This window comes from Mytilus galloprovincialis, chromosome 5, assembly GCF_965363235.1.
Source record: "Mytilus galloprovincialis chromosome 5, xbMytGall1.hap1.1, whole genome shotgun sequence".
NCBI lineage: Eukaryota > Metazoa > Mollusca > Bivalvia > Mytilida > Mytilidae > Mytilus > Mytilus galloprovincialis.
This window is the reverse complement of record NC_134842.1, coordinates 51,406,665-51,434,352: the sequence shown is the minus strand read 5'-3', so window position 1 is coordinate 51,434,352 and position 27,688 is coordinate 51,406,665. Positions and strand designations below refer to the sequence as shown.

The 27,688-nt window shown below is 33.7% G+C and overlaps 1 protein-coding gene and 3 long non-coding RNA genes across 4 annotated transcripts; 3 read left to right on the top strand and 1 right to left on the bottom strand.

Moving 5' to 3' along the window:
• Nucleotides 1-5,159: 5,159 nt before the first annotated feature.
• On the bottom strand, nt 5,160-7,558 carry LOC143074065 (uncharacterized). Its single transcript, XM_076249614.1, has 3 exons — nt 7,536-7,558; nt 6,136-6,316; nt 5,160-5,404 (listed from the first exon to the last, which is right to left on the bottom strand). Exons 1-3 carry the CDS (start codon nt 7,556-7,558, stop codon nt 5,207-5,209), a joined length of 402 nt encoding a protein of 133 aa, XP_076105729.1. The 3' UTR covers nt 5,160-5,206.
• A 1,263-nt stretch (nt 7,559-8,821) lies between these two features.
• Nucleotides 8,822-12,036, top strand: LOC143076000 (uncharacterized). The gene is made up of 3 exons (XR_012978504.1): nt 8,822-8,901; nt 10,093-10,238; nt 11,299-12,036. It is a non-coding gene; the product is annotated as an uncharacterized LOC143076000 (long non-coding RNA).
• A 2,385-nt stretch (nt 12,037-14,421) lies between these two features.
• Nucleotides 14,422-18,632, top strand: LOC143075999 (uncharacterized). Its single transcript, XR_012978503.1, has 3 exons — nt 14,422-14,552; nt 16,033-16,178; nt 17,914-18,632. It is a non-coding gene; the product is annotated as an uncharacterized LOC143075999 (long non-coding RNA).
• Nucleotides 18,633-24,023: 5,391 nt separating this feature from the next.
• Nucleotides 24,024-27,359, top strand: LOC143075997 (uncharacterized). The gene is made up of 3 exons (XR_012978501.1): nt 24,024-24,150; nt 25,331-25,476; nt 26,651-27,359. It is a non-coding gene; the product is annotated as an uncharacterized LOC143075997 (long non-coding RNA).
• Nucleotides 27,360-27,688: the final 329 nt, after the last annotated feature.

Here is a 27,688-nt window from a genome sequence, read left to right as displayed (position 1 = left end):
ATGATACTCTTCCTCAGTCATAATAACATTCCATCATTACCGAACTGAACAAAGAAATAACACGACGGGTGCCATATAACGGTGCAGGAAATGATTACCCTTCCGGAGCACCTGATTTCACTACGCATTGTTATTTCTTATTTATTATTTATAAGTGTCATTTGGTTTTGTGAGTCTTTGTTTACTCCTTGGTTTTGATTGTTATTATAAAAAAGAAGATGTGGTATGATTGCCAATGAGACAACTATCCACAAAAGACCAAAATAACACAGACATTAACAACTATAGGTCACCGTACGGCCTTCAACAATGAGCAAAGCCCATACCGCATAGTGAGCTATAAAAGGCCCCGATAAGACAATGTAAAACAATTCAAACGAGAAAACTAACGGCCTTATTTATGTAAAAAAATTAACGAAAAACAAATATGTAACACATAAACGACAACCACTGAATTACAGGCTCCTGACTTGGAACAGACACATACATAAATAATGTGGCGGGGTTAAACATGTTAGCGGAATCCCAACCCTCCCCCTAACCTGGGACAGTGGTATAACAGTACAACATAAAAACGAACTATAAAAATCAGTTGAAAAAGGCTTAACTCATCAGATGGACAAAAATACAGTGGACGTGTTGTCTGTTCTTCAAGTTCGATGTCTTTCGGGTTTGAAATCATTTTTCAATTCTGGAATTGCCTCGCACAATGTTAGCTGGTGGTATAAATTCTGTGTAAATATCTGAAGTGCCATGTCAGGACAACTTTCACATTGAAATATTAGACAAATGCTGGTATGAATAGCTTGTGTAGTTTCTCTTGGATGGTTTGTGAGAATCTTCTGTTGATTGACAAAGCTGTCATTTTAAAATTCGTGAGTTCTTCGTTCACTTTCTTTAAGATAGTTTTCCCTAGACCAGCAAATTCGTATCTTTGTCAAAATCGTCCTCTATTAGTAAGTTCTGATAATGAACTTTCTCAAATAAATGAATGCAAACATTTTCTTCAGTGTGTATGCTCTCCGCGCTCAATTTACTGGATTAATTGGCAGCACAGTCACATGTGTAGATTTTATCATCATTACTTTCCAATCAACATTCTGCTCAAAAGAAAACAATGAACAAATTTTAAAGAATACTAAACAAATACATGCCAAAGTTATAGTTGAATTTGTGGTACTGTACGTAACGATTTTTTAAGGAGCACATAACAACTGTATGCGTCTTATCCCACTGGCTGATGTGAATGGAATGGCTGACCAGGAATAATAAATGGCAATTAATATTTCCTCTACCTCCGCCAGTGTTGATGAATATAAAAATGTACTGAACAAAAACATTTCAAACTCAAATCTGAATAGGTCGTGCTGTTTAACGATTGTTTTACAGCAGCCCATAACATGTGCAAGACGGGTATGTGGAAAAGATTCTCGCAAAGTTCTTTTCTTTTCAGAAATGAATTCCGAGAGAGCCGATTGAATGCACGTTATGCTCCTATCGTTTGTTACTTGGTATGGTATAACTGCATTTGAATGTATATATTCGGGATTTTTTCAAGTTTTTAAACTGACCAAGCCAAAATTTAGCAATAGGGGTTGAGTATATTCAGAATACCATGGAGACCGATATCATATGTTGGCCATTCACTGGATTGTAGCATGCAAGTTCATAATAAATAAAAGTGCACATTTCAGCCTTGATTCAAAGAACCGTTCAAATAGCATCCCAGTAAACTACACTGTCTTTCACCACATAACTATTCTCCGTCCAAAACATTACATATAGTAGTACAATATTATATAATTCGATTGTCATTTTTCGAGATGATTTCAGCAGGCTTTCAAACTCATTTTCATCTAGTTTGTTGGTATATCTTAATTATGTTGCAATTTCTTGACGTGTTCTATGCGTATTACCAAACGTTTCTTACCACATGTACCAGATCAACAATGTTTTCGATTTTTTAACGCTTTTAATATGGAAACTTAATGATATTTTACAGTGTACTACTTTCATGTCATCCATCAAAACCGGCATTTACTTCTACAATGTGTACATTCAAATACATCTTTACATCGAAAACTTCTTTGTTTGTTTGGGATTGTATTTGAAAATTGTAACTTTGTCACATTTGAACATATATATACAGTACGGATTTATACTTCTTAACCGGTTTAAAATATTGTGCTCCCACGTCCCAATCTTAATTTAAAACACCTGTATTGCTGTTGTTTGCATATATTATTCCAAACTCTTATCAGTGCTGACCAAAAAACACCCAGCTTTTCCACACTTTTTTCCCAAAATATTAGTTCTGAAGTGGAATTCCAAACGTACTCTCTTTTAGAGACTTATTAAAATTGCTTCCCTGATTTATCTGAACTACGTGAGTCAAAATTTAATAGAATAGACAACTTTTCAGTTAACCCGTTCTGTCGATGTTTCTATATATTATATTTCATTTTCATATTTAAGAGGCTAGCATTGCCATTCCGGAACACCTGATTTCATTCCCGGATTTTAGTGGAGTTCGTGTTGTTTCTTATTTATTAATTATAACTGTTGATGTAAATGTCTTTTAGTGTTGTGAGTCCTTGTTTACTCCTTGGTTTTGATTGTTATTGTCTAGGTCATTTTGTCTTTGTAAATAGTAACAAGTCTTATTGTTAACTATTAGTCCCCGAGGGTATCACCAGCCCAGTAGCCAGTACTTCGGTACTTGCATGAAAATGCGGATTGTTTTGTGTTATTAAAATTTGCTGTTACACAATGATAGAAATTATTATAAATTAAGGAATGTATCTCCCACATGCAAAGCTCTGATTCCTTTCACGGATTTGGCTATACTTTTTTTTTACCTTTTGGACTATAGCTCTTCATCTTTTATATAAGCTTTGGATTTCAAATATTTTGGCCACGAGCATCACTGAACAGACATGTATTGTCGAAATGCGCATCTGGTGCAAGAAAATTGGTACCGTCAATTTTCTTACTACCACTGGGTCGATGCCTCTGCTGGTGGACTATTAGTCCCCGAGGGTATCACCAGCCCAGTAGCCAGCACTTCAGTACTGGCATGAAAATACGGATTTTTTGTGTTATTAAAATTTGCTGTTGCACAATGAGAGAAATTATTATAAATTAAGGAATGTATCTCCCTAATGCTAAGCTCTGATTCCTTTCACGGATTTGGCTATACTTTTTTTTACCTTTTGGATTAAAACTCTTCATCTTTTATATAAGCTTTGGATTTCAAATATTTTGGCCACGAGCATCACTGAAGAGACATGTATTGTCGAAATGCGCATCTGGTGCAAGAAAATTGGTACCGTTAATTTTATTATTGGGAATTATACCACTTGAATTCTTATTTTCTTGCGGGCATCATTTTCAATTTAGGTTCATGTACAGTCATGTCTTTGTTTAAAGCTTCTAAAAGTTACTGGACAAAATTTTATGGATTTTTTAATTTAACGTTCACTTGGATAGAAGTTCTTTATAATTTAAGATTAACAGTAGCAGTTATTGGAAACATTTTATACTTTTTACAAAATAGAAATTCATTCCGATTTTTTTGCTTGTAAAAACATATTTATGGGAAAATTGCTCGCATTTTACAATAATATCTTTGTTTAGATCTTTGTCAAAAGCAATTCTATAGACTGCATTTTCTTTTTTGATGTAAAATACAAAATCACATCATTGCTTTTAACACTGCATTTTATTTCTAATACCCCCTTTCTATATCAGCTGCATGACACTACTCCGTCAGGGGCGGCTCCCATGAATGGAAATTTAACATGCATAAACCACTATATCAACTTGAACAGTTTTATGTTTTTTCTGGTATATTTCAAGCCCAAGATCATTTCTTTTACCAAAGTTAATTGGAGGACATAACATCTGCCTTAATACTTTCCTCAAAATATAATTGGTTGGTTTATCAGTAAATAACAAGACCTAATGAAACAAAGACGGTGTTCTTCTTATTTCCTCAATTTTAAAACTGATGTCATCTGAATAGATATTTTGCAAAAAACGTTCTAATGATTTCCCTGCATTCAATGAGCAAGAAAAATTGAAAACAACACGTTTTATAATTTTATGCGTCCGATGTGCTTTTCTGGATTTACCTATCTTCACCAGGAACGCTCAAAGCAAAACACTTGAAATCCGAAGATGTATAAGTACTGAAACCGTTAAACAGCTATATGTCAAAAATACCTAAAATAGATAGCCAATATGATAGAGCATCAGAATCGGAACATTTTCAGCTTCTGTTTTGTTCTAAAATTCATCACTTGGAGGGTCAAGGATTTATTATACAAGGAAGTATGTGCCTGCAAACCATTTATAATTGTAGGCCTTTTGCAATTTCATGATGATCAATAGTACTGGTTGGTTATAATTCTTTGTCACAGGTATTCTTTTCAGTCAATTGATAGTGTCTCTAGTGATATCTAGTTCTTCAACTTCCATTAGCTCTGACTCCGTCAACTGCAATTCTTTTGTTGCGTAAATATAGAAAAACACATCATTGATTTTTACAAATCTTCATCTGATAATATCCAATGAGGCCTTGGCTTCTAACACCTGTTCTTAATCCAGGGACAATACTATCTATCTTCCCATTAAGTAGTGGACTAATTTTTGAGTGTGTATACTCTAGCGTGAGTATCAGCTAAAAACCTTGAAGTATTTACAGTTAAAATGAGTGCAGTAATTTAGATGTGGAGTAGTGTCGACACGCTGATGTCTTGGATAGCGTGTCGAAAATGTTCCACAGACGGGGAAGCTCGGATGTATGGAGGTATGTTGATAAAAAAAATAAAAAAATATTGTAAAAACTAGTTTCCATTTCTCATTGCAAAAAAAGGGGAAGGTTGTTAGCATTTCCATATTCATGTGCATGTTCTTAGTCAGAAAACTTGTAATTTAGTGCATATACCTTTGGTCGTTCCAATTCAGTATTTTGTAGAGATATTTTCTGCAAACACATTTGATGTACAACAGAGCATGAATATAACATTTATTCATATATCTGTATTTGTGTTTATTTGATTACAAAATACATATGTGAAATTGAAACGTTGATTTTCAACAGGGATTTACCAGAAGCTAAAATAAAATAAATAACTAGGTACATAAATAAGTATGACATTAGCATGATGTATTTATATGCAAAACATTTTTACAACACAGAGTTTTAGCTTGACGGATTGTCTTTTTCTACACTGGTTGATGGTGTATCTACTACATGTACATCCATTTGTGTCGTGCTAATGTTGAGCTTTGTCATGTATAGTTGATGCTTTTGTTGTTCAGTTAATAGTCTTTGTTGGTCGATTTCTAGTCTGAGCTGTTCTATGTGTAATCGCTGTTTTTCAACAGAGACGTTCCTTTTCTTCCTTCAACCTTTCACTTTCTATTTCTATCAACTGACAATCCTCTGGTGATGGTGAACTATATTTCCCCCTATGGAAGATAAGGCACCAGAAGAAAACAATTGCCACAAAAATTTTCTCTTGTACACCTTGCTTCACTAAATAAACAGTTATACATATCTGAAGATAATTAACAAAACGTCAAAATAATGAATAATACATGCATAGTTCCTTTATTTGTAAGGTCGACATGCAGATGGTCACTGCTCAAAAAGGGGGTTCGCAAGATCAATCGGTGTGTTTGATTAACTGAAATACTGAATAAAAAACAAACATTTGTCATATACAACAATCAAAATGAAATTGTAAAAGTATATATGAACTTGCAGTCTCTATAAGACATGTAATCAGAACTAATCAAAACAAACACATACATAGGGTATATAGATTGATGAATGTTTCGTTAACGACTCTTAAACGCCAAATCCATCAACACAAATAGCGCACGGTGGTTTAATTATAGATTGACTGCTGTTTGTTTTACGCCCAGCGGCAAATATTTCATGAACGATCAGGACGATTGGTAAAAAGAATAGTCAAATGTTTGTTATTGCATTCTTATACAGAAGCGAGTATGAAAATTAGTATCTTATATGTGTTTTCCTGCAATTAACAGACAGAATATGTAATATATAGTACACAAAAGTATGTATGTTTTTTTTTACTTTCAAATAAAATAAAATTAGCTTACCATTTTCATTTGAAGAGACAGCATCTCTTGTTTCGGGGGTCCGTCCATTTCCATGCCAAGACATGTGTTAATACCTTTTTCTATTCCATCCATGGGAGTGTTGCCTATAATCCCTACATCTTTATCCTGCAATAGAGTCAGCTCTTCAGGAGGTGGTCCACCGCTAGTTTTCTCTGATTCTCTGCGTATTCTCACAGTCTGCTTTTTAGCATTACTCGTGTACGTGCTCAATTTCTTTCTTCTTATTTCATCTACCGTTCTTTTGTGGTCGGTGTTTTACTGCAGATGGAATCCCAAGCCCTCTTTTTAGCACCATTGGTTGAAACATTCGAAAGCTTACTAAATAGTAAAGTCTTATTCTTTTCAACTTCGTCCAGGAGAATCTGTAGTTCAGCATCTACAAAATTCGGATTACATCCTTACTAATTTTCACACGTATTTCTTTTAACAGTTACAAAAATTTGAAGTACTCCGTATTTAGATGCACGATATTTCACATTGAATTTTTAAAAGTACTCTTTGAAGTGAACTCACTCAAAACATATAATGATTTTTACCGATTATATATCTAGTTTACAATTAGTTTGTTTAATTTTTATTTAAAACGTAGTAATTATTTTTTGTCTTGCGTTTTGTTTTATACATTTGAAATGTACAATTGTTATACAATAATTATTTATAACTTGAATTTAAAACTAATAATTAGTTTCTAATAAACCTCATCTAAACAAAAAAAATGTTATTTTCTTCTACGCCCATTCTTAGGACATCCTAGCTAAGACTATCCTAAGATAGCTTCGATGTGCGTGCTGACCCATGTCATCAGTCGGTCCTAACTTTATCCTAAATTCTGTCCCAAGAAGTTCTTAGGACGGATCTTAAAAAAGTTTCGATAAACAGGCCCCAGAATGCTTTCGGTTTTTTGTTTGATTTTTACTCTAAAAGACCATAAGCGTTTAAATAGAACTGTTCCTTTGCATATATAATCATTTTATTTTGTCTTTGTTTGAACTTCAATTCTTTTAGTATTGTGCTCAGATCTCAATCTTCATATTTTTTTATGAAGTCTATCACGTAGTCTAATCTTTTTTACGAGTTTCTTGTTTATCTGATGATCTAATAGTGACGGTAGAGAATTTTTTGCCATTTCTATATATTATTCTGTGCATGAAAAAAAATGCCATTCCGTCTACGTTCTCCTCAAAAGCAGACAAGGAAGTTTGCCAATCAATCAAAATTCTGTCAATTTGACATTACTCAAAAGCTTTTAAATGGTTTGTCAAATAGCATGACAAGCCCGTAAATCTATCACTACTTTTCTTCTAAAATTTGATAGTATATAGTTACTGTATAGCTATCTCCTAAAAGTAATAATGAATAGTTCCTTTATGCTTGAATACTCTTTTCTCTCTTTTTCTCTCATTCTTTCTTTATAAAACAAGCGATTGTTGAACTACATTTAGCCTGCGAATATAAACCCTAGGACACCATTCGTTTATTATTATTTGTTATAATAGAGTAGTATGTATACAACATTTCGGCCTATCACAAAATAACTCTGTCAATTTTAGTTTAGACCCACGAATAACTTCAACTATTCAATTCTTTCATGTAGCCTTAGATTGTATGTATGCCTATCTTTTGTCGTGAAAACTTTGTGTGTCCTGATGCCGTCTTTCTGCTATTGGACGTTTGTAAAAAGTCCCGTCCCGTCTGCATGGTATCACGGAAACTGGAATAGCGTAACAACACAACGCTCATCGAATGTATTTTGATACTGTTATTAGAGTGGTGTAGAGAATATATATATATATATATATATATATATATATATATATATATATATATATATATTAAGATAGTATAATTTTATTTAGACTACTTTAAAGATTGGAATGCCCTCAAATTAAAGCCAATGTACTAATTAATTAAAGACTGCATACATCTTAACATCGTAGTGCATAAACCGGTATGGAATTAAAAAAAAAACACTTTTTAACAAATACGCATATTCTTGTCTTATATATATATATATATATATATATATATATAATAGTTTCTAGTTAGACACGTCGTACAAGTCAGAAACAAAACAAAAGTAACAAAGGAAACGGTTCGGTTACAACCAGCCGAATAGTTCATCTGCACTTCTTGTCACTTTCACCTATAAAAGGCTAATATATAGTTTCTTCCAACAAATGTTCAACAGTTACAAAACGGTCAATGGAACCGCGGACAAGAACTATAGCTTGATAGATTTTATAAGAGTATTAGGAACTGTCTACCCTTCCGTAGCATTCGGGCCGGTGTACCCAGTGCTTTTGTTGGGTTTGTGTTGCTCAATAGTAAATTTTCTTACATTGTTTTATAGAAGTGAGCATCTTTTCGGGTTGTTTTTTTTACCAAGGTTTTTTTCTCGGATTTGTGAGTTTTGAACATGTTGAATGTCTTCTTTATATTTTCCGCCTTTATTTGTGAATTTACTTTTATAATATATATGTTTTATGTAATTTGTCACATTTATATATAGCTATATAATACTTGTGTTATAACAATTGTTTTATTAAATAATAAACATATAGATGCTCTTATATCTATTTATATTATTAACGGCTTATGAGGCTTTGAATACAAAGTGCAACCTTTAGCATTATCCCTCATTATACAGAATATATTTTTAGCAATGACATCATCATGATCAATTCGAAGGTTGTTACTAAAGATAGACGTTAGAGGATTCTTGTTATTGTTTACATTTGCTCAAAGGTAATGCTATATACATGGTAAAGAAGATCTATCTTTTAAAAAATTGAACGTATGATTAAGATTTTAATATTCTATTAAAACTTTACGTTATTTCACTGTAGAAGATACACAATGATAACGTATCGATTAATCTTGTACATAAGATATATTTTAAGAAGTGTGTGCAAATTGATTTCCATGTTGCAATATATTTTGATTGTAAGAGCTTTGCTCTTTTCACGTCACAATTTTTATGATATTTTTTTAACTATTTGATTAATAAATATGATCTTCCGCAAAATGTATATCCCATGAATATATTATAAAAATAAATGTCTGAACCGATGTGTGTAGGTAAATACGTACAAAAGTATGTGCATGTCGTACTTCTACCACTCGGAAATTCAACTATTTGTTTCATAGGACAACACATATTCTAAACATGCTAAACACATCGAAACTTTATTTAAGGTCTGATTAACATGACAGGTTCCTTGTTACTTTTTCACAATAATGGCAAATGAACATGTTGAACCCACTTGATTATTATGATATTTTCAGAACTTGACATTACTCAGAAATAATTCTATATACATGTATATAGATACTGAAATTAACCCCAGCAGCATTCCCACACCTAAGCTATATTCTTGTGTGATCCCTCAAAGAAGGAACAAATTTTGCGGGAAAAAAAGTGACAAATCATAACATTGTTTCCCTTTGATATATAAATTTGTTAACGTTGTTTATGAAGAACCTTTCCTTATGAGTTAATTCAAATGAAATTCAAAGTTAATATAATCATTTTATTGACCGATATGATCTATACGTATAAGTTCTTATTATCGTAGTCATAATCCCGTACTCTTACGCGACTCGTTCTGACCATGCATGAAATATTTGCCACTGGATGTTAAGCAACCAACAATCATCAATCTTTTCATCGACTGAGACAATAGATAGTGAGTAATCGACTTTGAACATGATATGTAATATATGTGGAGCATGATCTAGCTGCTTTTTCTTCTGGTGCATCTGAGATTTCCAAAATAACGGCGTGATTCCCGTCATACAGTGTTTAGTTTTGACTTCAGATAGTTCTAATTGTTTTATAAAAAAATGTTAAATTTTCTTTTCAACTTTTGATTTGGATTTTTTTCTGAAATCGTGTGTTCAACGCAGGAAAATCATAAAATATATATATTGTTTTAGATATAGTCCGCTCAACTACATTATGTCATCGTTTACTGAACTGGGTAAGCAAGTCATACTGCTGTAGGCGCTTATGCAGTAGAAAAGACAGGGATGCCTCTTCATCAAAAGAACCTGCTGTGACAGGAGAGATTGATGATTTACCGGTTTGTACTTCTGTATCATTTGTGTTTGACTAAAACCCTTCAAAGATACTATACTTTAAACAAATGGAAACAATGCTTAATTCATTTTATGCGTCCGATGCGCTTTTCGTGATTTTTTTTTTTTTTCATTCCACATGTCAATTTATGGTGATAATAAATTGTTTTTCGTGTGTTATAATCACCACATTAAGGTGTAGCGAAGAACTCGACCAGAGGGACTAACATGACTTAGTTTGACTTTATTTTACGGAATGATCTGGTGCAAAAGTGTTGTGAAGCTTCTTGTCGTATAGAACAAAATATTATGCACAAAACAACGCAACTTGACCTCCATAAGTGTTTTTATTATTGTTTTATTTAGGGGGTTTAATGAAAACAATTTTGGGGGTTGTCTCACTAGACTTCTCATTTTACACTATAGTCCATTTTTAACGTTTCTGTTTTAAGCCTGATTGAAGCGATGGCCATTGGGTACTTTCTCTTTCTAGTATTATTTAGAGTTTGGTATATGAAAATAATTATGAATTGCTTAAACCGTATATTAAACCTCCAGACGGTTAATTTGTATGTTGTCGTTAAAATACTGACTCGTTGAAGTAACCTTTATATCCCGTATTTTATATACCTGATATTTGCAAATGGCTTCTATTATGCAGTACGAAAGCTTTGTTTTGATTAGGAAACACCTAACAAAATAAAAGAGATACAAGATTTAGAAAGAACTACAGCATGTTGCATGGTGCATTTAAAGTGCTTTTCTGAAACACTCGAACACAAAAAAAAAAAGAAAGCCATTGAGATTTTAAGTCTAAATAAGAAGAAGCGCCTAAAAATAGTTGTGTTAAGGTCAAAGAACATGAAATGGGCTATGCACAATCACGACGGTTCTGCAATATATTAAACAGCAGCATAATCATTTATACAAGATCTACACGATCTAATGAACCCCATGTTGCTTTAATTAACGACATTGTCGTGGTTACTGTTGCTCTGGCGTTTATCTTTATCTTATCTTTTTCGTTTAAAATGTATGATATGTTACATATTTCATTTTATACAGGTGTTTTCCTCTTACGACTATCCACTAAATGTATATGAGGATGTATTCCATATAGGAGTTTCAGAATGCCATCAAAAACTTGACAAACTCGGTGAAGACAAGAACTGGGACGAGCTCGTTTCTTTGGTTAACACTGGAAATGTAAATTTCTCTAGACTACCCATTAAAGATGATTCAAATTCTTTACCCTCCTTGTATACACCACTTCATCATGCTGCTGCTGGGAATGCTCCAAAGTATGTCTGAAGATCTTTTGAAAAAGGGGGCAACTAAATGCTTTAAAACAACAAATGGAGAAACAGCATACGACTTAGCAGTGAAAAATTCCTTAGAGGAGGAAATATTAAAACTTCTTGAGCTACCAGAAAATGTAAAGAACAAATCAGAATCTATAGCTTTAATGGAGAAATCTCTACATGCAGTTATATTGGAAAGAGTGGAGAAACTGATCCAAGAACATGGAGTTCAACTCCCACAACTTGCCTTTTTATATGAAAAGGGTCCGTTTCATTATTCAGTTCCAATGATGTATGGTGGATTTAACGTAAAGAAATATAATGATGGCATAAAAGTTCACAGTTTTTGTCGTGTATGGGGTGGAAGTGAGCAAGACCATATAATTGAAAGAAATGGCAAAACTACTCTAAAAGCTACAGGCTATGATTGTGCTTACTAAAAAGTAGAAAGAGAGGTCGATAATAAATCTTTAAATACTGATTTTAAATTTTGTTAAACAAATGGAATTTATTTATTTATATGTAAAGCTGGAACCTTATTTTTATTTTTTTCAAATTGTTTATTTTAAAAGAGAGACCAACGATACCTATGGAATATCCAAAGTCATAAGTCGATTAAAAGCTGACAAAGCAATGGCAAAATAAATCACGACTAAAGGATTAACAAAAGTATGCAAAGCACTAATACAGAACGAATCGAACCCAACAAACAACCATTGTTATCTCTTGTCTTTGAAACGACTCGAACCGAACAAACAACCATTGTTATCTCTTGTTTTTGAAACGACTCGAACCGAACAAACAACCATTGTTATCTCTTGTCTTTGAAAGGGTAAGCAGATCTTGCTCCACATGTGGCAACCGTCGTGTTGTTCGTGTGATTACAAATGCATTGATAATAGGAAAACCATGGATAAAAAAATCAGTACATGCACAACACAAAAACACACAAAAAGCAAAGAAACAGCTCTCTTATTGTAGTTCTTCATCTCAAAAGAAACTGCCATCGCACTGCAAGTGATTCGAATACACTTATTTGGCCTTTTTAACTTTTTTTTTATTCGAGCGTCACTGATGAGTTTTTTGTAGACGAAACGCGCGTCTGGCATATATACTAAATTTAGTCCTGGTATCTATGATGAGTTTATTTGTAAGATGTATCAACACTAAATCGGACCATATCGATGATGTCTAAGTGTTGTTTTCATCGGCACATCCAGCTCAAATCATCGTATTTCTCACTGCCTGTGATTCGAAAGGTTATTTCTATAAGCTATTTATTAAAAAAAACACGACATACGAGAAAATCAAATTTGGACCTTGTTCAATCCTTTGCATGTCATTAAATGTATTCTACTAGTGTTTTTATAAATGAGCATTCGAGTGGATAGCCTGACTTCATCGTAGTTTTTTCCACCTATGCACTTTTTGTACGACCTTAACATGTTTCAGGACAATCACTTCAATACTTGTATATATACTAATAAGTTAAATTGAGAAGGAAAACAGGGAATGTGTCCAAGAGACAACAACGCGGACAAAGACAAAAGAACAGCCTAATGCCACCAATGAGTCTTCAACATTGCGAGAAAATTCTTTACGCGGAGGTGGGATTCGGATGCTGCCTTAACAAAAATGTATACTCGTTTAAAAAAAAAAACCATACAAGACTAACAGAGGACAGATGTTCCTGACTTGGGACAGACGCAAATACGAGGCAGGATCTCCACACAAGATCTCCAAAGAAAAATTTGGATGTGTTTTGTTTTGTTTTTTTCTGGGTTTTTTTCGGAGGAAAAAAAGAAGATCATGGGCCAAACCGTTACGGATTGATTTTTGACATTTAGGCCATAACAGTTTACTAATAATGGTAGAAAAAACAATACTTTTCTCATATAAATTGCATATGTCTTGAGCAATTTCAATTTGGTTTTAATTCAAATTCTTGAATTTTTGGTGTATTTGATATGCTGAATGTTTTGTTTAGTTTTGTTGTTGGTTTTGTTTTGTTTTTGTTTTTTTGCTGTTGTTTTTTTTTTTGGGGGGGGAGGGGAGGTCATTGCCCAAACCGTCCCCATACTTTTTCTTACAGTGGTGTGGATATTATATGCAAATATTTTTTTTAGGATAGTATATTTTTTTCAGACTTCTTAAAGATTTGAAAAGCCCTAAAATTAAAGCAAATCTACTCATCAATTAAAGACTACATACATCTAAACATCGTAGTGCATAAGCCGGTATGGAATTTTATAAAAACAATTTTAATAAATACGCATATTCTTGCCTTTGAAATGTAATCGTTTCTAGTTAGACACGTCGTACAAGTCAGAAACAAAACAAAAGTAACAAAGGAAACGGTAAAGTCGGTTACAACCAGCCGAATAGTTCATCTGCACTTCTTGTCACTTTCACCTATAAAAAGCTAATATATATTTTCTCCCGACAAATGTTCAACAGTTACAAAACTGTCAATGAAACCGAGGACATGAACTATTGCTTGACAGATTTTAGAAGAGTAGGAACTGTCTACCCTTCCGTAGAATTCGAGCCGGAGTACCCAGTGTTTTTGTTGGGTTTGTGTTGCTCAATCGTAAATATTCTACCATTGTTTTGTAGAAGTGACCATCTTTTCGGGTTGTTTTTTTTTTTACCAAGGTGATGTTGTTTTTTTCTCGATTTGTGAGTTTTGAACATGTTGAATGTCTTCTTTATCATTTTCCGCCTTTATTTGTCAATTTACTTTTATAATATATAGGTTTTGTGTAATTTGTCACATTTATATATAGCAATATAATACTTGTGTTATAACAATTGTTTTATTAATTAATAAACATGGAGATACTCTTATATCTATTTATATTAAGGCTTATGAAGCTTTGAATACAAAGTGCAACCTTTAGCATTATCCCTCATTATACAGAATATATTTTTAGCAATGACATCATCATGATCAATTCGAAGGTTGTTACTAAAGATAGACGTTAGAGGATTCTTGTTATTGTTTACATTCGCTCAAAGGTAACGTTATATGGAAAAGAAGGTGTGACCTTTTAAAAAATTGAGCGTATGATTAAGATTTAATATTCTATAAAATCTTTACGTTATTTCACTGTAGAAGATACACAATAATAACTTATCGATTAATCTTGTACATCAGATATATTTTAACATGTTTAACATGTTTAAGAAGTTGTGTGTAAACTGATTTTCATGTTGCAATATATTTTGATTGTAAGAGCTTGACGCTATTTTCTCATTACAATTTTTATAATGTTTTTTTTTAACTATTCGATTAATAAATATGCACACAGTATACTTACAAAAATGTACATATCTCACGAATATATTATGAAAATAAATGTCTAAAACGATGTGTGTAGGTAAATACTAGTCCGAGATTGCTCTGACGTCCAACGGCTGTCTTACCAGACAAGCTTGGGCTGTGGAACGGCTGTTTTGCCAGACAAGCCACGGGACCACGGCCCCAGCTTGTCTGGCAAAACAACCGGTGGACGTCAGAGTATATCTCTGACTAGGTTAATACGTACAAAAGTATGTGCATGTCGTACTACTACCACTCGGAAATTCAGCTATATTTTCATAAGGAAACACATTTTCTAAACACATCGAAACTTTATTTAAGGTCTGATTTACATGACATTTTCGTTGTTACTTTTTCGCAGTCACGGCAGTTGAACCCACATTTTTGTACAGATAATTATGACATATTTTTAGAACTTGACATTACTCAGAAATAATTATTTATGCATGTATATAGATACTGAATTTACTATCTCCAAAGGGACATTTAATACTGTCTCTGACTATAAATTTACTATCTCCAAAGGGACATTTAATACTGTCTCTGACTATAGATTTCAGCTTTTTATGGAAGGACTCCCAGCATCAATTAACCCCCTCCCCAACTTTATTTTTGTGTGATATCTCATAAAAGAAACCAATTTTGCGGAAAACAAAGTAACAAATAATAACATTGTTTCCCTTTGATATATACATGTTAACGTTGTTTATGAAGAACCTTTCCTTATGACTTAATTCAAATAAAAAATTTTAAGTTTATATAATAATTTGATTGACTGATATGATCTATACGTATAAGTTCTTAGTATCGTAGTCATAAGCCCGTCCTCACACTCGACTCGTCCTGAACATGCATGAAATATTTACCACTGGACGTAAAGCAACCAACAATCATCAGTCTTTTCCTCGACTGGAAAATAAAGAGTGAGTAATCGCCTTTGATCATGATATTTACTACATGTGGGGCATGATCTAGCTGCTTTTTTTCTGGTGCATCTGAGATTTCCGAAATAATGGCGTGATTCCCGTCATACAGTGTTTAGTTTAGACTTCAGATAGTTCTAATTGTTTTATTAACAAAAATGTTCAATTTTCTTTTCAAACTGTTGATTTGGATGTTATTTCTAAAATCATGTTTTTAACGCAGGAAAATCATAAGATATATATACTTTTTCAGATATGGTCCGCTCAACTACATTATGTCATCGATTACTGAACTGGGTAAGCAAGTCATGCTGCTGTAGGCGCTTATGCAGTAGAAAAGACAGGGATGCCTCTTCATCAAAAGAACCTGCTGTGACAGGGGAGATTGACGATTTACCGGTTTGTACTCCTATATTTAAACCCATCAAAGATAATAGACTTTTAAAAAAATGAAACAATTAAGGCTTTATTGATTTTATGCGTTCGATGCGCTTTTCGGGATGATTTTTTCATTCCACATGTAAATTTATGGTTATAATAAATTGTTTTTCGTGTGTTATAATCACCACATTAAGGTTTAGCGAAGAACTCGACCAGAGGGACAAAAATGACTTAGTTTGACTTTATTATACCAGGTGTATAACCTCCTTTATCATACGGAATGATCTGTTGCAAAAAGTGTTGTAAAGCGTTATTTTAGGGGGTTTTATGAAAACAATTTGGGGGATTGTCTCACTACACTTCTTATTTTACACTATAGTCCATTTTTAACGTGTCTGTTTCTGTTTCTAGCCTGATTGAACCGATGACCATTGGGTACTTTCTCTTTCTAGAGTGGGTATTATTTAGAGTTTGGTATATGGAAAGATACTTATGGATTGCTTAAGACCGTATATTAAAACTCCAGACCGTTTCTTTGTATTTTGTCATTAACATACTGACTCGTTGACGTAACCTTTATATCCCGTACTTTATATACCTAAATTTTTCAAATGGCTTTTATTATGCGGTACGAAAGCTTTATTTTGATTAGGAAACACCTAACAAAATAAAAGAGATACAAGATTTTGAAAGAACTATAGCAGGTTGCATGGTGTATTTAAAGTGCTTTAAACTCTGAATTTATCTTCACCAGAAACACTCAAACACAAAAAAAAATAAAAAAGGCATTGAGATTTTAAGTCTAAATGAGAATAAGCGCCTAAAAATAGCCCTATTTCTGTTGTGTTAAGGTCAAAGAACAGTAAGAGGGCTGTGCACAATGTGGGTCTCATTGGAGTCTAAGCGTGACGCGGGATTGTCGATTTTTTGTAAGCGTGACACGTGAAAGTCAAATTATTGTGTCGTGAAAACGGGAAATGAGGTCTTGCGGGACCCGGGAAATGACAAAAAAATGATAATTGCTTACGTACATAGTGTAAGCGGGATGCGGGAATCTGACAAAACAGTAAGCGGGATCCGGGATCGGAACCCCCAATGAGACCCCCCACAATCACGACGGTTCTGCAATATATTAATCATCAGCATAATCATTGATGCAGGATTTACGCAATCTTATCGTCGCTGGGCTTCTAAAATGTCGTATATGACTTTTTTGGCTAAAAATACTTTTTGACACCAATGGTCTTGGCGGGAGGAAATCTTCGGTATTACAAAATAAAATACAGTTAGACCAATCAAAATGTGTGAAATAATACATATTACAAAATTGCCAATGTCAGTTGTTTGTAAAGTTTGCTTCCAAAATGTTGTATGAAAACTTGAAAATCGTTGTAGAATGGCTTTGGGAAAAAAATAATTGTACATTTCTTTATTTCTGTGAAAATAATTTAAGTTCTTGGATAATCCAGAAATGTCAAAGTTTTTATTTCACTGCTATTTACAAAAATGTTCAAGTTCACATACGACATTTTGGAAGCATGCATTTTGCCAAAATTTTCAAAGCCTGTTTGTGCGATATTTTTTTCTTGAAAAATTTGTAATTTACAACATTTTAGAAGCCCAGCGACGTTATGAACACATTGCGTATTACTTTAATTAACGACATTGTCGTTGTGTTTTCTGTCGTTTTGTGTTAAACTTTATCTTATCTTTTTTCATTTGAAATGCATGTTACATATTTCATTTTATACAGGTGTTTTCCTCTTACCACTATCCACTAAATGTATATGAGGATGTTTTCCATATAGAAGATGCAGAATGCCATCAAAAACTTGACAAACTCGGTGAAGACAAGAACTGGGAAGAGATCGTTTCTTTGGTTGACACTGGAAATGTAAATTTCTCTAGACTACCGATTAAAGATGATTCAAATTCTTTACCCTCCTTGTATACACCACTTCATCATGCTGCTGCCGGGAAAGCACCAAAGTATGTATTTGAAGATCTTTTGAAAAGGGGGCAACTAAATGCTTTAAAACAACAAATGGAGAAACAGCATACGACTTAGCAGTGAAAAATTCCTTAGAGGAGGAAATATTAAAACTTCTTGAGCTACCAGAAAATGTAAAGAATAAATCAGAATCTATAGCTATAATGGAGAAATCTCTGCATGCAGTTATATTGGAAAAAGTGGATAAACTGATCCAAGAACATGGAGTTCAACTCCCACAACTTGCCTTTTTATATGAAAAGGGTCCGTTTCATTATTCAGTTCCAATGATGTATGGTGGATTCAACGTGAAGAAATATAATGATGGTATAAAAGTTCACAGTTTTTGTCGTGTATGGGGTGGAAGTGAGCAAGACCATATAATTGAAAGAAATGGCAAAACTACTCTAAAAGCTACAGGCCATGATTGTGCTTACTAAAAAGTAGAAAGAGAAGTCGATAATAAATCTTTAAATACTGGTTTTAAATTTTGTGAAACAAATAGAATTCATTTATTTATATGTGAAGCTGATAACTTTATTTTTATTTTTTCAAATTGTTTATTTTAAAAGAGAGACCAACGATACCTATGGAATATCCAAAGTCATAAGTCGATTAAAAGCTGACAAAGCAATGGCAAAATAAATCCCGACTAAAGGATGAACGAAGGTATGCAAAGCACTAATAAAGAACGACTCGAACCGACAAAACAACCATTGTTATCTCTTGTCTATGAAAAGGGTAAGCAGATCTTGCTCCACATGTGGCAGCCATCGTGTTGCTCGTGTGAGTAAAATGCATTGATAATAGGGAAACAAGGATATGAGTGTTGAGAATATAATGCAAACGTTAACGTTATGTTTCCCGTATTTACGTCTTATGTTTATGACGTTACTTTGTACCCTTTGTATGGGGCCTTCGATATAGAGTTTGAGCATAAAAGTAACACAACGCAAAGTATCGAGTTTTAGTCGTTTATTACAATACATTTTGGTGCCGTGACGCCATGGAAAGTAGACTGAAAGCGGTGAGAGCAGGCCATAAAAGTGCTGTAACAAGACTTTTGAGAAAAACGGAAGAAGAGCAGGATTTGGAGATAGAAGAAAGTACAGAATTATTAGAAACACTTTCGCAAAAACAGAAGATTATTAGTGCTTTGAATGAAGAAATTCTTAATTTAACAAAGGATGAGGATGTTGAGGATGAAATTCTACAGACAGATGAGTATAAATTCTTTCTGAATACTAAAATTAGACACATACGTAAAAAATACTCCAATTCAGTAACTTCGAATATTACCAACTGGCCTAATCAATCAACGGAAAATACGAATCAGCATAGTTCAGTAGAAAACACATATAGCTCTGTTCAACAACAAATGTACCATGTTCCGCCCAACGTTATGCAAAATCACCAACTTCCGAAACTCACCTTACCTACATTTACAGGAGAAACACTCATGTGGCAAACTTTTTGGGACTTGTTCGAATCATCTGTACACTATAATCCCACACTTACCGACATACAGAAATTCACATATTTGAAATCGCAGCTTTGTAATGAAGCCGCTCGATGTATTGATGGACTACCGCTCACAAATAATAATTATACGGAAGCTATAAAATTGTTAAAAGAACGTTTTGGTCAGCCACACAAAATCACGAATGCCTACATGCAAGCCCTGTTAGACCTTCCCACACCACAATACAACCTTATTAGCCTCCGTAATTATTACGACAAACAAGAAGCATATATAAGAGGCCTAGAATCGTTAGGCAGATCGGGAGATTCATATGGGGCACTGCTCATCCCAATCATCTTGAATAAGCTACCGTCAGCTGTAAGACAAAACTTAGCTAGAGAAAACGGAACCGATAATTGGGAATTAAAAGGATTAAGATATGGGATATTGAAAGAAATCACAATTTTAGAAGCCGGAGAGAAACGCACCGATGTATTTATTGACAACTTACCGTCTACAGCGTCATTTTTGACTATCGCCAATAATAGAGACTACACGCAAATACAAGATAGATTTGAAACCGATGAAGTAAATGAACATTTACCGTCTATAGCGTCATTATTGACAAGCGCCGATACGAGAGATTACCCGCGAACACAAGATAGATTAGATTACCGCCAAAGCACAAACATTCGTCAGAAACCTTGTATTTATTGCAACGATATGCACGACCCCGCAAAATGCTTAAAAGTTCCAGATTATGAACACCGGATAACAATTATTAAACACAAGCACTTATGCTTTAATTGCTTGGGATCGCACCGCGCATGTGAATGTAGATCTCAATTTCGTTGCAGATTCTGTAACAAGAATCACCATACTAGTATATGTACCCAAATTACCGGCAGATCGTACTTTGATAAAACCGCTAATGTAAGTAGATATGATACGTCAGTTAACGCCGTAGTCAACAATGAAATTGTTGCCACTGCCACAAGTTTTTATTCGTCCACGATGCAATCCCGTTCTAGCGTATTACTGAAAACCGCCGTAGCACCCGTTTGGAGTGAACATCAAGGAATAAATACGAATATATTGTTCGATGAAGGAGCAGAGCGTTCTTTCGTTACCGAGGAATTAGCTTCAACACTAGATGTTAAGACAGAAGGTACCGAAGTAATTAATCTTTCGACATTTGGAAATACAAGCACTAAAGTTCAAAACTTACCGAAAGCAATTATATATGTTGAACCAATAGAAGGAGAGAAAATACCCATTGAAGTTTTAGTAGTTCCTACTATAGCAAGTCCGATCACAAATTATAGTGCAAATAAAACACGAGATTGCAAACATCTAGAAGGATTAAGATTAGCACACCCGATCACGAACGACAACAATTTTAGTATATCTTTACTGATAGGTGCTGATTTTTACTGGGATTTTATAGAAGATACCGTTATCAGAGGAAAAGGTCCGACAGCTGTTAAATCTAAACTTGGTTACCTGTTGTCTGGTCCGACATCACCAGATGTGAATCGTAAATCGGGAGCAGTAGGAATGGCCAGCATTTTAGCAAATCAGAAATCGGAAGAGTTTAAAGTAGAGTCACTAGGAGAAGTCGACACACAACATGATGAAGAAAATATGTACCAAAAAACATCAGTAGAATTTCATGAAAATAGATACGTACCAAAGTTGCCCTGGAAACATGATCACGATACCTTACCAAAAAAAGTAATTACAAAACAGAGAACTGATAACGTTAGAGAGTTACATAAAAAGGGTAGAGACAACACAATCACCATCCGTTTCGGAGTTATTGGGCAAGTTCGTGAAGAAAAACCACGAACTCGGTGGAAAAAAGCAATTTTCCCAGATCGTCAAACTTTATCCGCTAGAGATCAGCAAAGAAGACCTACCAAATACAGCAGATGAGACGAATGAAGTTGATACCAGAAGAATAGTGCCTATGCGAAAGACATCTTGAAACTTGGACAAATTCTTCTAGACATTAATTGTGTTCGATTTTAAAATCGTTATAGAGACTGTTAATTTTTAATTTTATCATAGCGATCCCAAGAGACAATAATTGCCCTCATATTTTTCCGTTTCATATATGGACAGTTAAAGAAATATTTCAATTTAATGCAAAGATATACTTTTGCGGCCCCCAGTATGTTGAGAATATAATGCAAACGTTAACGTTATGTTTCCCGTATTTACGTCTTATGTTTATGACGTTACTTTGTACCCTTTGTATGGGGCCTTCGATATAGAGTTTGAGCATAAAAGTAACACAACGCAAAGTATCGAGTTTTAGTCGTTTATTACAATACAATGAGGTATCTCCATCCATGACACAAAATCAGTACATGCACAACAGAAAAACAAACAAACAAAAGAACAGCGCTTTTATTTTTCTTCTTCATCTCAAACGAAACTGCCATCGCACTGCAAATGATTCGGATAGACTTTTTAAGATGTGTTAGCACTAATCGGGCCATATCGATGATGTTTTTAAGTGTTGTTTTAATCGACACATACAACTCAGATCATCGTATTTCTCACTGCTTGTGATTTGAAAGGTTATTTCTATAAGCTATTTATTAAAAAAAACACGACATACAAGAAAATCAAGTTTGAACCTTGCTCAATCTTTTCCATGTCAATGTCATTAAATGTATTCTACTAGTGTTTTTATAAATGAGCATTCGAGTGGGTAGCCTGACTTCATCGTAGTTTTTTCCACCTATGCACTTTTTGTACGACCTTAACATGTTTCAGGACAATCACTTCAATACTTGTATATATACTAATAAGTAAAATTGAGAAGGAAAACAGGGAATGTGTCCAAGAAACAACAACACGGACAAAGACAAAAGAACGGCCTAATGCCACCAATGAGTCTTCAACATTGCGAGAAAATTCTTTACGCGGAGGCGGGATTCGGATGCTCCCTTCACTAAAATGTATACTCGTTTAAAAAAAAACATACAAGACTAACAGAGGACAGATGTTCCTGACTTGGGACAGACGCAAATACGAGGCAGGATCTCCATGTTCCATACCTCACAAGATCTCAAAAGAAAAATTTGGATGTGTTTTGTCTTGTTTTGTTTTTTTCTGTTTTTTCGGAGGAAAAAAGGAGGATCATGGGCCAAACCGTTACGGATTGTTTTTTGACATTTAGGCCATAACAGTTTACTAATAATGGTAGAAAAAAAACAATACTTTTCTCATATAAATTGCATATGTCTTGAGCAATTTCAATTTGGTTTTAATTCAAATTCTTGAATTTTTGGTGTACTTTGATATGCTGAATGTTTTGTTTAATTTTTTGTTGGTTTTGTTTTGTTTTGTTTTTTGCTGTTGTTTTTGGGGGGAGGAGGGTCATTGCCCAAACTGTTTCGGAATAAGGGGCTAAAACAAGTGTGGAGCTCTATGAAATTGTAGTACAAGTCCCCATACTTTTTCTTACAGTGGTGTGGATATTATATGCAAATATTTTTTTAGGATAGTATATTTTTTTTTCAGACTTCTTAAAGATTTGAAAAGCCCTAAAATTAAAGCAAATCTACTCATTAATTAAAGACTACATACATCTAAATATCATAGTGCATAAGCCGGTATAGGATTTTTTTAAAACAATTTTAATTAATACACATATTCTTGCCTTTGAAATGTAATCGTTTCTAGTTAGACACGTCGTACAAGTCAGAAACAAAACAAAAGTAACAAAGGAAACGTTAAATTCGGTTACAACCAGCCAAATAGTTCATCTGCACTTCTTGTCACTTTCACCTATAAAAAGCTAATATATATATTTTTTTTCTTCCGACAAATGTTCAACAGTTACAAAACTGTCAATGGAACCGAGGACAAGAACTATAGCTTGACAGATTTTAGAAGAGTAGGAACTGTCTACCCTTCCGTAGAATTCGAGCCGGAGTACCCAGTGTTTTTGTTGGGTTTGTGTTGCTCAATCGTAAATATTCTTACATTGGTTTGTAGAAGTGAGCATCTTTTTTTTTTTTTACCAAGGTGATGTTTTTTTTTTTCTCGGATTTGTGAGTTTTGAACATGTTGAATGTCTTCTTTATATTTTCCGCCTTTATTTGTCAATTTACTTTTATAATATATATGTTTTATGTAATTTGTCACATTTATATATAGCAATATAATACTTGTGTTATAACAACTGTTTTATTAAATTAATAATTATGGAGATACTCTTTAATATATCTATTTATATTAAGGGTTATATGTATTTTTGTCCGTTTCTATTTGTATTAATAGTTTTTGAAGGCCTCATGGAAGATTAACATGTAATTGTTAAATGTGTTACCTTCGTTAAATAAAGAATTTTATTATTATTATTATTTATTATTATGAAGCTTTAAATACAAAGTGCAACCTTTAGCATTATCCCTCATTATACAGAATATATTTTTAGCAATGACATCATCATGATCAATTCGAAGGTTGTTACTAAAGATAGACGTTAGAGGATTCTTGTTATTGTTTACATTCGCTCAAAGGTATTGTTATTTGTTAGAGATTGACGCTATTTTCACATCACAATTTTTATAATATTTTTTTAACTATTCGATTAATAAATATGCACACAGTATACTTACAAAAATGTATATATCTCACGAATATATTATGAAAATAAATGTCTAAAACGATGTGTGTAGGTAAATATGTACAAAAGTATGTGCACGTCGTACTACTACCACTCGGAAATTCACCTATATTTTCATAGGAAAACACATTTTCTAAACACATCGAAACTTTATTTAAGGTCTGATTTACATGACATTTTCGTTGTTACGTTTTCGCAGTCACGGCAGTTGAACATGTTGAACCCACATTTTTGTACAGATAATTATGACATATTTTTAGAACTTGACATTACTCAGAAATAATTATTTATGCATGTATATAGATACTGAAATTACTATCTCCAAAGGGACATTTAATACTGTTTCTGACTATAAATTTACTATCTCCAAAGGGACATTTAATACGGTCTCTGACTATAAATTTACTATCTCCAAAGGGACATTTAATACTGTCTCTGACTATAAATTTCAGCTGTTTTATGGAAGGACCCCAGCATCGACCCCCTGCCCCCCCCCCCCCCCACTTTATTCTTGTGTGATATCTCATAAAAGAAACCAATTTTGCGGAAAACAAAGTGACAAATAATAACATTGTTTCCCTTTGATATATAAATGTTAACGTTGTTTATGAAGAGCCTTTCCTTATGAGTTAATTGAAATAAAAAATTCAAAGTATATATAATAATTTGATTGACCGATATGATCTATACGTATAAGGTTTTAGTATCGTAGTCATAAGCCCGTCCTCACACTTGACTTGTCCTGAACATGCATGAAATATTTGCCACTGGATGTTAAGCAACCAACAATCATCAGTCTTTTCCTCGACTGGAAAATAAAGAGTGAGCAATCGCCTTTGATCATGATATTTACTACATGTGGGGCATGATCTAGCTGCTTTTTTTCTGGTTCATCTGAGATTTCCAAAATAATGGCGTGTTTCCCGTCATACAGTGTTTAGTTTTGACTTCAGATATTTCTAGTTGTTTTATAAAAAAATGTTAAATTTTCTTTTCAAACTTTTGATTTGGATTTTTTTTCTAAAATCATGTTTTTAACGCAGGAAAATCATAAAATACATATACTTTTTCAGATATGGTCCACTCAACTACATTATGTCATCGTTTACTGAACTAGGTAAGCAAGTCATGCTGCTGTAGGCGCTTATGCAGTAGAAAAGACAGGGATTCCGCTTCATCAAAAGAACCTGCTGTGACAGGGGAGATTGATGATTTACCGGTTTGTACTTCTGTATTAAAACCCTTCAAAGATACTAGACTTTAAACAAATGGAAACAATGCATTATTGATTTTAGGCGTCCGATGCGCTTTTCGGGATGATTTTTTCTCATTCCACGTGTCAATTTACGGTTTAATAAATTGTTTTTCGTGTTTTATAATTACCACATTAAGGTTTAGCTAAGAACTCGACTAACTTAGTTTGACTTTATTATACGGAATGATCTGGTGCAAAAAGTGTTGTAAAGCTTCTTATCGTATAGAGCAAAATATTATGCACAAGAACAACGCAACTTGACCTCAATAAGTGTTTTTATTATTGTTTTAGTTTAGGGGGTTTTATGAAAACAATTTCGGGGTTGTCTCACTAGACTTCTCATTTTACACTATAGTCCATTTTTAACGTGTCTGTTTCTGTTTCAAGCCTGATTAAAGCGATGGCCATTGGGTACTTTCTCTTTCTAGAGTCAGTATTATTTATAGTTTGGTATATATGGAAAGATACATCTGTATTGCTCAAGACCGTATATTAGACCTCCAGACCGTTTATTTGTATTTTGTCGTTAAGATACTGACTCGTTGACGTAACCTTTATATTCCATATTTTATATACCTTATTTTTGCAAATGGCTTTTATTATGCGGTACGAAAGGTTTGTTTTGAACAACAGCATGTTGCATGGTGCATTTAAAGTGCTTTAAACTCTGAATTTATCTTTTAGGAACACTCAAACACAAAAAAAAAGACAGTGGCGGATTCAGAAATTTTCAATAGTGGGGGCCCACTGACTGACCTTAGAGGGGGCCCGCTCGAGTCACGCCTCAGTGATTCCCTATATAAGCAACCAATTTTTCCCCAAAAAGGGGGGGCGGGCCCCCTCCCCCCCCCCCCCCTAAATCCGGTTCTGTCTTTAAGACATCGAGATTTCAAGTCTAAATGAGAATAAGCGCCTAAAAATAGCCTCATGTATATGTTGTCTTAAGGTCAAAGAACAGTAAATGGGCTATGCAATATATTAAACATCAGCATACTCATTGATGCAAGATTTACACGATCTTATGAACACAATGCATATTACTTTAGTTAACGACAATGTCGTTGTGTTTTCTGTCGTTTGATTTAACTTTATCTTATCTTTTTTTCATTTAAAATGCTACATATTTCATTTTATACAGGTGTTTTCCTCTTGCGACTATCCACTTAATGTATATGAGGATGTTTTCCATATAGGAGTTTCAGAATGCCATCAAAAACTTGACAAACTCGGTAAAGACAAGAACTGGGACGAGCTCGTTTCTTTGGTTAACACTGGAAATGTAGATTTCTCTAGACTACCCATTAAAGATGATTCAAATTCTTTACCCTCCTTGTATACACCACTTCATCATGCTGCTGCCGGGAAAGCACCAAAGTATGTATTTGAAGATCTTTTGAAAAAGGGGGCAACTAAATGCTTTAAAACAACAAATGGAGAAACAGCATACGACTTAGCAGTGAAAAATTCCTTAGAGGAGGAAATATTAAAACTTCTTGAGCTACCAGAAAATGTAAAGAATAAATCAGAATCTATAGCTATAATGGAGAAATCTCTGCATGCAGTTATATTGGAAAGAGTGGAGAAACTGATCCAAGAACATGGAGTTCAACTCCCACAACTTGCCTTTTTATATGAAAAGGGTCCGTTTCATTATTCAGTTCCAATGATGTATGGTGGATTTAATGTAAAGAAATATAATGATGGCATAAAAGTTCATAGTTTTTGTCGTGTATGGGGTGGAAGTGAGCAAGACCATATAATTGAAAGAAACGGCAAAACTACTCTAAAAGCTACAGGATATGATTGTGCTTACTAAAAAGAGGTCAATATTAAAATTAATCTTTAAATACTGGTTTTAAGTTTTCTTAAACAAATATAATTCATATGTCATGTGAAGCTGATAACTTTATTTTTACTTTGTCAAATTGTTTATTCTTAAAGAGAGACCGACGATTCCTATGGGATATCCGAACCCGTAAGTCGATTAAAAACTGACAAAGCAATGGCAAAAAAAACGACAAGAAACGTAACGAAAAGTCGAAAATAACTTATATGCCGAATACCAACCTCTATTAAGATTTTTTTTTCATTTTTGGCCCGGTTTTCAAATTGGAGTCCACAATTAAACTTTGTTTGATTGCAACAAAAATTAAATATATGGGTTTTTTTTATATGC

Coding starts and splice junctions, on each gene's coding strand:
- LOC143074065 (XM_076249614.1), bottom strand. CDS start 7,558: ATGAGAGAAAAAGAGAGAAAAGA. Junction 6,317..7,535: donor AGAGAAAAAGAGAGAAAAGA/GTATTCAAGCAT, acceptor GAGAATACGCAG/AGAATCAGAGAAAACTAGCG. Junction 5,405..6,135: donor TGTCTCTTCAAATGAAAATG/GTAAGCTAATTT, acceptor GGTTGAAGGAAG/AAAAGGAACGTCTCTGTTGA.